We start from the raw sequence: 10,929 nt of genomic DNA, 5'->3' as shown, positions 1-10,929 counted from the left end.
GCCGTGATTTAGGAAATTTCGTCCCAGAGCGGAGTCGTAAACGGAGTCGGGAAACGGAGTCGGGAAACGGAGGACAGCGTCTGGATGCCGCGCAGCCTACAAAATAATATTCCAGTGCAAAAGAACATGATAACGAATGATGCAGCAGTGTCGACGACCGACGGCGATGACTACAAGCTGCAGAAAGGAATGACGGCTCACTTACGGCCGCGCCTATTTTCGTACCAGGAGGGGCCGTGGCTGCATGCAGCCAGCCTGCCAGCTGCTTCGACGATGTGGCGCGAGATTTGCAGCAGAGATGGACATGGCCCTTCTCGCTTTGCCTAAACATTGCGGGAGGAACGGCAACACCGCCTAGGTCAAAAGGCCGCGCACGTCGATTCCACCGTCCAGTTCCTCGTCACGCGATTGGCTATTTCGGTATCCTCATGGCGACGTTTCCCTGGACGTTTGTAAACGTGGTCATGTTCCCAGAACAGCGAAGTATGGTTCTTGTGGAGACTCGGCAAGCACGGTGCACACTGGTCTGGCGGGTGTTGGAAGAGGGCGGCACGCGCACGCCAGTGACGTCTGGCGTGCGCTCGTGCTCGTGCGGCGGCCGCCGCTTTCGGAAGCCGCCATCTGCCGCTCTGGCACGCGGCGGCTGCAGCGAACTCGTCGTCGTGAGTAGCCGTACTCCTCGAAGGAAGGAAAACAACAAGCGAAGGAGCGGGACGCCTTCCCCCGGCCCCATCTGCGGCCGAAGGAAGGAAGAATGCATCGGGGCGCTTTGCGCAACCGGCGTAGTACGCTGTCACGGATGTTTGGTTCGTGCCCTGTACGACGCTGGCCAAAGGACAGATGCTTTCCGGCGTGTAAATATGCACCCCGAGGGACACACGTCGGAAGAAAAATGGTGGCTGGAGCACGTGGAGGCATTCTTCCTTTTTTTTTTTTCTTTTCTCTGGTATCCGCAACGACCAGAGAGCGACGATCTTTCGGTTTTGATGAGCACGGCGCTTGCCTTGCGCAGGCTGGCCCGACAGGAGTGCTGGCGAAAAAGACCGGAAAGAAGGTTTCGGCAACTTTGTCTTCGGAGCAGTCTTCTACCATTTTAGCATGCATGTAACGAGCTTTCTTTACGAAAGAAAGAAAGCCAGTTTTGGAACTGCCGAGTGATCGCGCTAAACCGACTATGAATGTTGTGCTGCCCGAGAGAAGTGGGTGCGAACTATTGCGATAGCTTTTAGTTACCCGTTCTCAACTAGTCAGTGAACCGGTACTCTGCCGTTTAATAATATCGGCGGTGGTTGCAGTCTAGAGCGGGTATGGTATCGCTATATCGCGCACGCCGTCAATGGACACATGCGGCGCGGACTCCTCTCCTCCTTGGCTGTCCCTCGTCCATCAACATTTTAGTGGGTGGGCGCCACCTCACTGACTCGTTCTTACGCCACTGATACGTCATGGTTGGGCGTTCTCTTTTTCGGCGGCTACAGCTCGCGTCTCGTTTACCGCACGTACAGTACAGCGTAGTTTCCGTTGTTTAAAACCTCTCCACCCTTCCTGTACAACGCTTCCCTCTCTGAGCGTATACAATCCTGCCAGTACACACGCATCTCGTTAATGGCGGAACGGATTAGCGGTTACAGGCCCAGTGCATCCCGAAGGCTGCACCCATAGAGCTGCGTTGTCATCGGATCCTCGTTTTCCCACACGCAGTCACGCGGTCTGGGGAGCAACAATGAAAGACGAGAAAACGGCTGCCACGAACGGAGAGGCATGCACGGCTGTCCTTGCCCCTCCGTTCGCGCAACTTGCGCTTCGCCTCACTTAACTCGTTGATGACTGCCTACCCGCCATCGCCGCGGGCGCTTGCGTGACCGAGCTATTGGAGAAAACGGTGCACTTTCGTGACTCGCCGATGCCTCAATCTTTTTCTCTTACTTCTTCCTCGGCGCATGTGCAGCGGAGCGCAAGAAGCTTGTTGGTACACTTACTAACACGCCGTCGCCTTGGGCACAGACTAAAGCCCGTTAGCGACGCCACTGACGCTTGTACTGAGTTAAGGCGTCTGGAATTGAGAAGCACCGGCACAGGGTTGTGGATATGTTTTGGATGATTCGGAGAGCTAACTATTGCAAATTAAAGCAGGATATAGAGAACAGTCATGCTAACAAGGCTTCTTCTTACCAACGGGTGAGGGATAAGACTGTGAGGCGCAAAAAAAAAACAAAAAACAAAAAACAAAGGTAAGATGCAAACAGTGAGGGGCGAAGTATGCGCGAGTCTAAGCGGTATGCAACTAACAACATGCGCCATATATATGCCGCGGTTCGTAAATACTGACTAGCGGTATTTACGGCGGCGGGCACTTATTGCACACAACCCAGTCAAGAATTAACTAACGCACAAAAAATTTCAACAATAGTTTCTGCAACTATTGATTTTGCGGCAGTGGAATCACTTCGTAGCAATAATGTCTAGGTAAATGCGACTTTTTCTTCTCTCTTCTTGTTCGACAACAGTCAAGTGAAATAGCATGACAGCAGATCAGACTGAAAAGGCGACGCAAGAAAAATTTGGAATAAACTACCAGTGCGACTGACGCAGCCGCCCAATTAACTTATAATCAGTTTGCATGCACTTACTGAGTGCGAAAAAATAAATACAAATAGAGAAAGGCTTGATGACCACACCCAAAATCTGCGCAGCTCGCTCAGGCGCCCTCACTGGTCTGTCCGTCAGGGGTGCCTTCGCGTGTTTGCGCCCACGATTAATTATTAACATAGCAGATGGGCAATACCGCGGAAACGATTTAGGGCGGGTGCAGCGGGTCATATTGTTATTGCTCCTTCTTCATCTCCCCGTCCAGACTTTCTTTGCATCTCCGTGCACGCTTGGTCGCTCGGAAGGGCTCTGGCATGACTGTCCGCTAATGGGACGGGGACGCTCAGCGGAAAAGGGAACAAAACGAGAGCTGCGCTCGGACAGGATGCTCGTCCGCAGGCAGCCTTTGAGGTTGAGGCATCTAAAAACAGTCGCGATGATGCACTCACGTGCGCGCATGTCCCTTTCTTTCGTAACACAGAGAGAGACACAGACACAATGGACTCGCTTTCCGCGCGTCTTGTTGTCAGCTTCGGTCGTCACGACGTCGAGCGTTCCTCGCGGGACACGACACAAAAGCACACAGCCCGGGGGGTTCACGTTGACGGTGGGCGGAGGCGGTCCCGGTTCGTGACCCTTGTCACCCACATGTTTCCTAGCCCGGATGACAATGCGTTCACTGGGGAAGCGGGCCTTCGGGTTTTGTCCGTCTTCGAGAGCACTCCCCGGGAGTCGCGCGAGAAGGAGGCGACACGCGTGACCAGCGAGCGTGTGTAGAGTGGACGCGTGTTCGTTCCCGCCGCAGGAATGTCCCACACGGACCATCCATCGTTGTTCCGTCGCTGTTCAAGCGTGTGTGTGTGTATATATATATTGAGAGGGCCTCGTGAGACAGGTGCGGCAGGGGGTTTATCCAGCAGCGTTGCAACCGTCTCGGAAACCCGAACAAGGACACAGTGATGATGATGCCATTGACGAGAATGATATCAGGGCAAGAACGTGAAGTACATGAAGGACACTCGTTCCTCAGAATGTGGTGGCGACCAGGTCCTCAGAGCAATATATATATATATATATATATATATATATATATATATATATATATATATATATATATATATATATATATATATATATATATATATATATATACGGAAAGAAAGTGGGGGAAAACATCCCCGCAGTGGAGTGGAGCACAGCCCGCAGGTAGCGTAGTGGTTATCGCACCAGACGCGTATTCTGGAAATCGTGGGTTCGGACCCCAACCGGCGGACACGTTTTTCTCCACTTTCGTTCTTTAACAAATTGTATCTCTTTCACGTATAAGGAAATGAACTACCTCATTGTTGTCTCCTTTCTTTCCTTGGCTTTCTTGACTGCCTACCCTTATTTCTCTCTCTCTTTCTCTTTCTCTCTCTCTTACATACATACATACATACAAGAAAAGAAAGCTTCGAACCAGGTGGCGAACACAATTGCTGCCAACATTTCAGCAAAGAGGATTGTCCTGATGAAGGCAAGTCTCTTTGCTGAAGCGTTGACGGGGGCAAGTCTCTGTGCTGAAACGCTGGCAACAAGTGTGGTCGCTATCTTGTTCGAAGTTTTCTGTTCTTGTGTTCCCTACCATCTTCCAGAGAGAGAGAGAGAGAGAGAGAGATTGGTCGTTGGTTTGCGAACAAAAATTTGTACAAGGTAGCGACTTCAGTCCTGCGCAAACATTTAGAACAGTGGACTTGTCTTCGTCAGGGCCTGATGGAGACTAGCCGGTTTCTTTAATATATTAATATGTAAAGGAAATGGAGGCTGGTAGCCGAAAATTAACGGGTAAAGCACTGGTGAAGCCCGTCGTCTTGCAGAAGCGTCTCTAAAGGGCCGTCTGCTACACAAGCGCTTACGGCTATGCTGACGTCGGCCCTGTGATTCGGGCGTCTAATGAGAAGGCCTGAAGGAAGGGTGGAGGAGGTTAAGCGTGCAGATCGAGGTCAAGTTGCCTCGTTGAAAAGAACTCTTTGTACATGGCAACTGCTCGACGCCGTTTCTTGCATGTGTGATTGTGCAACTGGACGTGTAGCAACGGAGAAATTATGTATTAGCTTTTCGGGCGTCCTGCTTTTTTAATGGCATTCTTTGCGAAATGAGCACCATACGCTGGCGACACACAACGCCATCTCTTGTATGGCTCTGTCAAAAATGGCTTTCTGAAATTCGAGTGCGCGAGTTCAAATGCTGGCAGCACTGCTTGGGAACATGTGTACTTTGAGGTAGTTCGCAGTCATAACGCTAAACTTTGGCAGATGAAGCCTGTATGGTACGCGGATAAGTAAATTTCTTTCAAGATAATTCCTTGCTTAACTCACTCACACCTGCAAACTGCGCTTTTATGATGGGAATTACGAAACTCTCTCTCGAGTACATTGAAAGGCGACGCGTTTAAAGATAGGAAATGAGTGCGAACAATTCGCGAAATTTCGGAACCAAACTGGACGGGCGTCAGAAGTTCGTCTGTGTGAAGGTACACGTGATCGTGAGCGCCATTTTCACTTGCAGCGTCTTCGTACATTGCATAAAGTTTTTCCCCTTCCCCACTCGCAGCACGCCAGCCAGTGTCCCTTGGAGCCCGTGTACTGCGAGAACAAGTGCGGGGCCAAGGTGTCGCGGCGGCTGCTGCAGGAGCACCGCACCAATGACTGCACCAAGAGGCTCGTGCCGTGCCCCTACTGCCGCAAGGAGTTCGTCTTCGACACGCTCAAGGTGCGTGTATATGGCACGCCTAACGGGTCTCGCGTAGTTTTAGTTGTACCAGATCGAAGGTAAACAGTTGGCAGAGATCTGTCTGGTTGGGAAGTTACGACTGAGAAATGTAATTACAGACTCCAACCAAAGGTACACAAATGGAGGACCCGACGTTTCAGCTGCGCTCCACGGGGAATAGCTTCGCGAGAGGGTGACCGCGCTGGAAGACTTTAAGGCGCCCACCCCAGGGTGGCCCCACTTGCTCAAGAAACGGGTTCAAGGCCAGAGTAAAGAAAGATGGACTGTAATTACACCGGACTGAACTCTTTGCTACTATGTACATGGCGCCCGAAGGTCTTCGTCTTTCTTCTCGTTCTTCTCTCACCAAATGCTGGCCTATCCTCTTCAGTCACCCTTGAGGAAGGAACCGAGCTGGTTCCGAAACTTTGGGTTCTCCACTTGTTGCACCTTTGGTTTGAGTCTGTAATTAGATTTCTCGATATAACTAGCAGTTTGCTTTCTGGAGTATGTGAGTGAGGCGCACCACACATCCGGGTCTTTGCGAGTTCAGTGGTCAAGATTGGTGTTGCCCCTTAATTGCAGAACCACATCCCCAAGTGCCCGCGGTACCTGGTCCAGTGCCACCAGTGCGAGACGACCAAGATTCCTCGCGAGGACCTCGAGCACCACCTCAAGGACTTTTGCCCCGCCGCGGCTGTGGGTTGCGTTTTTAAGGATCTGGGCTGCAAGTTCAAGGTGATGGCGCGCGTCATGTCTTTGTGATGAATGTGATGAAGCATGCTAGCTTGCTCTCAGATTATCTGTGAACCGCTACGCAATTGGTTGGCCGTCCATACTGAGTTACCCTTGAAAGCATGCATTGATCTCTGTGAACAGCACCACGCAAATTCGTCCAAAATAAGTTACGGAGCACATTTACGTGTTGCGACTGTGGTGGCGCTGGGAAATTAAGGTGGAGCCGTAAGACCAACAAAACCAAACATTGAGAAAGGAGGGCAGAAGTGCATGGTATGTGTGTCGGTGGCCCGAAGGTATACGTATGTCCACGGCCGCTTGTAGAAAGGTGGAAGGGGGTGAGGGGACGTTGACGGTCGACATAAGCAAAGAAACCGCCGTAATCCACCTGTAGACTTGTTTTACGAGCGCCGTACGAGTGCTTGGCTTTTTCGCACAGCGTTGTCTCAGTGCAGGAAAGCCAACCTGTCAACGCATGTTTTGAGGAAAGAAAGCGTAGGGACGCACATTCTCTGCGGCAAAGCCAACCCGGTGCACCGCCACAGTGTTCCGGCTAAAAAAAGAACACGCCATTCGTTTACTGTCTTATCTTCGCATATGCTTCGCAATCATTGCTTTTCAGCCGATGTTCATGCTCGAATCACTAGCACACTAGTACGAGTTGGTTAGTTTGCTGGGGTCTGCATTACGTAGTTTAGCATTGCTGTGCCACTGCATGGGACTCGTGACACCTGTTTTGCACACAGCCCGTGCTCGTTTCGCATGACGTCTTCCCAAAGCAAAAAAGGAGAGCTTGCTCATCTCCCGCACCACTATGTCTTCCCTTTCACATGCATCTTGCTATTTCTTTGCACGGGAGAGAGCTCAGCCACACAAGAACTGAATCTTACACGAATGGTATCAACAATTCTCCATTACTCAAACGCATGTCCGCACCATTCTCAACGCAGGGCTCCCAGTTCGCGCTCGACCAGCATCTAGAGGAGAGCAGTAAGAGCCACCTTGGCCTTCTGTGCGGCATCGTGTCCCGGCAGCAGCAGCAGATCTCGGCGCTGCGCACAGCCCTCCACGGGCTCGTCGCCAACACCACGGGCACGCTACTCTGGAAGATCTCCGACTACTCGCACAAGATGGCCGAGGCCAAGGCCCAAGAGGGCGGCCTGGAGATCTGCAGCCCGCCGTTCAGCACCAGCGCCTACGGCTACCGTCTCATGGCGACGCTCTTCCTCAACGGCAACGGCTCGGGCGAGTCCACCCACCTGTCGGTGTACATCAAGCTCCTGCCCGGCGACTATGACTCCCTGCTGCCCTGGCCCTTCGCGCACACCGTGTCCTTCGCGCTCCTGGACCAGCCCTCGGCCCCGGAGAAGGCCTGCCACATCGTCGAGAGCTTCGTGCCGGACCCGACGTGGAAGAACTTCCAGCGGCCCAGCCGCGAGCCGGACGCACTCGGCTTCGGATTTCCGCGCTTCGTGTCGCACGAGATGCTCAAGAAGTGCCACTACATCAGGGACAACACGCTCTTCATCAAGGTCACCGTGGATGAGAGCAAGATCATCGCCGTGTGAAGGGTTTTTCACCGCCGACTCTATAGTGCTTTTTGGAGGGACTGCGGAGAGCCGAGAGTGGCACAAGAGGCGAGGAATATCGCTGTCATCAAAGTGGTGCAAAGCCTCATATGTCGTAAAGGGACCAGAGAGCTTTGGTTGTAGATGTGCTTTACTATGATTTGCTAGGGCAGCTCAATCGCTCACTAATGTCAATGTTACACTTAAGCTTTGAGAGCGAATGCAAATGATTACGAAGAGAAGGCCAGTGTGGATTTCCTTGGTTATCGCTCGAAGCTCATTCTAGTGGGCAAATAAGCAATGCACACTCATGAGAGCCACTTATAAAACTGGTTGATGTCTTGCAGGAATTGCAAAGCCCCTGGTTAAGTAAGTGGCAAGAACAGATTGCTCTTTCGTATGTTAATAGTAGTAGTACTAGTGTTACATACTTTCGTAAGTATGAACTTTTGGCATTACAACGATGTGGTTTTGCAGCAATTTTTCATGAAAAAAAAAAAGCTTCGCTGTATGCTAAACTGCAATCTTTTGTTGCACAACTTTTGTTACATCATGTGGAGTATGATTTGCAAGATTAACAGGAAGCTGAACGTGTTAGATACTCTTACAACTTGCTCTACCGCATATCCTCAGGAAACTGCAGATGTGCAGAAAATCACAGCACAGTAACCGTTTTTACAGGTTAGTGTTCGTGATTTTTCTAAGATGCACACTGATGGCATGTCGTACTACATTTGCTATATCATACATGTGCTCTACCGCACATTTATATGCGACAGCATTTCAGAGTGGTTTCCAAAGGGCATAAAGCCGCGGGGTCCAATTTTTACGCAAGGCTTTTTTTTTATTGCCGAAACCCGCATGTGTATGTGTGCAGTTTCTAAGCAAATGTGTTTTGATGGTTTGAAAGAAAAAAAAAAAACATCGACCAACACAATGCACTCAGGTACGCAATAAAGTGCTTCTTCATTTTTTGGACTAGCAAGACACATTGTAGGATAGCACAATCAATTTTTGAGCAGTTGCATTAACTCGACTTGCTACACAAGACAATCTCAGGAAAAATCTTTCAGGGCGCAAACAAGTGCTACCATTTAAGATTTTTTCTTCCGGGCCTCTATGTGCTACTCATTTTATCCTTGTGCATACACACTCATCTGTTGCATTCTAATGCAACGTCTATGTTGCTAACCATTAAGTGCACTTAAGCCTCACACTTGGGTCTGAGAAAGGGCTGACCAACCCTGCCAATTCCTTTTTTTTTTGATGTTTCAAAATCGTGAGCAAGCTATATTTGCACTACACTATTTGTCAATAGGTTGAGCACGTTCTTCTAGCACGAAGGTGTTGGTGTCATTTGCAATGCTTTGTACATAAATGTCAGATGCTCTATAACACATGTAAGCCTTGTATAGTTATGAAATAGAGTAGTGAGTACCACTCTCTTTATTTGTACCGCAGCAAAGTCTGCAGGCCCATTTCGACGTCCTGCTTCGTACACCTATCAGGCCAAAGCTTTTTTGTACCACTTTTGCTGGGGACTGCTTGCGTTGCGCTTCTTAGCAGAACAACCCTCATCCAAGTGGTTTATAGTAACGAACATATCTTCTAATATAATGCTCTATATATGTTTTTACCCATTTTGTACATACAAAAAAATCTATATGCGTGTAATCTTATAAATAGGCATTCGTTTACAACAATTCTCCCATGAATACATCTGTATGCTCCTAGTCACAAGCCTTTGATCATGTTCGACCGCATTGTCCGTAGTTTTGTAGTCAAATTTCAATTACGCACGTGCCTTTTTATTGTTTCTGCCTCAATAAAGTCTTTGGCAAACATCAAAATTTACGAGAAGAGTGTCCTTTTCTTCGTGGACTGTGCTCCACAGGATGAGCACTGGCCATAGTTACTGTTTCAGAAGATTGCAAAGATGCTTTAAGGATAGACCTTAGCCATCGGGCAGTTTTTGTTACTTGTTGGTCTACCCAGAAGGTGTTTCCATGCAGAGTGACTAGGAACACTGAAAAGAAATGCGTGATCAGTTTTCACCTATGTAACACAAGTTTGAAGTTATGTGATATGTTATGCCGTGCCATTGTTCTTAACTTTAGAGCGAAGCTGTCATGTGCTAGGTTCTGACCAAAAATTACTCCCACCTCCCCTTGCGGGAACCCCTGTGTAGATGCGACGCATAGGCGGTTCCGTTGTTGTTTCCGTTAGGTTGATTCTCCCATCGCGTGAAACGTGCCGTGAACCCCCTGCCACGGCTATGACGCAACACAATCAACTTTAATCCAATCCAAGCCAATCCAATCGAATCCAATCCAATGCCCCTCGCGAGAGAGTGTTCGCTATTGGAGAGGAGAGGGGGTGAGTGGCGGAGAGCGCAGCTCGCGCGGCGAGGAGAATGGGGGAGGGGTGTGGACAGACAACGACAATGCCGTATGGAGGGACAAGGCGAGTAAAATGAGATGCCGTCGCATCTAAAATTGTGTGCGTATATTGGGCCTGTGTAGTGTAAAATGCTCTGTAGATCTCAATATGACGCAGGCACCTTGGAAGAAATCACACTGAAATCGACTGCTAAGACTAATTTATCAGCTCAGCAAGTTTTATTTACTTGTCATTATTAGTAAGTTCACAGTGAGGTTGTAAACGCTGCAGAATTTCCATCTGTTGTCAACTCATGGCCGTTTGCGAAGGGAGTACGGTGCGTTTTAGGCTATCAAAGGAGTATTCCGCACTTTCATTGCCTTGCAACAGAAAAAAAATACAGGTGTACGGATACAGAAAACAGCTGTGACGCTTGCTTTATCGACACCATCCTGAAGCAAATTTTGAGAATTTAGAACTAATTCTACCGAAGTTAGGTGTATGTGTCTTTATACAATCACTATAGTAAGTCACCATGGATAACTCAATACAGTTATTCACCAATACAGCTGCACTGGCCTCTATCTCCACAGCAATGGAAAAGATCTTGATTGTTTTTTCTAACCAGTGCTCTAGATACCGTATTTATTCGAAAATAAGGCAAGGCTTTTTTCTAAAATCTGTAGTCTCAAAGTCATACCCCGCCTTACATTCGAAGCTCAGCATATATATATATATATATATATATATATATATATATATATATATATATATATATATATATATAGTTGTTTCCCGACAGACGCAGGCAAAATCGGCTATGCGGTGTTGCACCGATTTATTAGGCGCTCCGCCTAAAATGGAAAGGCGAGACAGCACGTCCAGTCTCAGCGAAAATGGCTGA

General features: G+C 49.0%; 1 protein-coding gene across 1 annotated transcript; it reads left to right on the top strand.

Moving 5' to 3' along the window:
* Positions 1-485: 485 nt before the first annotated feature.
* On the top strand, positions 486-9,477 carry LOC144146365 (TNF receptor-associated factor 4-like). Its single transcript, XM_077678322.1, has 4 exons — positions 486-662; positions 5,182-5,340; positions 5,926-6,078; positions 7,029-9,477. Exons 1-4 carry the CDS (start codon positions 486-488, stop codon positions 7,644-7,646), a joined length of 1,107 nt encoding a protein of 368 aa, XP_077534448.1. The 3' UTR covers positions 7,647-9,477.
* Positions 9,478-10,929: the final 1,452 nt, after the last annotated feature.

Source organism: Haemaphysalis longicornis, unplaced genomic scaffold, assembly GCF_048455015.1.
Source record: "Haemaphysalis longicornis isolate Haplotype H1 unplaced genomic scaffold, Haemaphysalis longicornis Haplotype H1 scaffold_7, whole genome shotgun sequence".
NCBI classification, from domain to species: domain Eukaryota; kingdom Metazoa; phylum Arthropoda; class Arachnida; order Ixodida; family Ixodidae; genus Haemaphysalis; species Haemaphysalis longicornis.
Note: the sequence above shows the minus strand (reverse complement) of the source record. Positions and strands in the feature narration are given on the sequence as shown.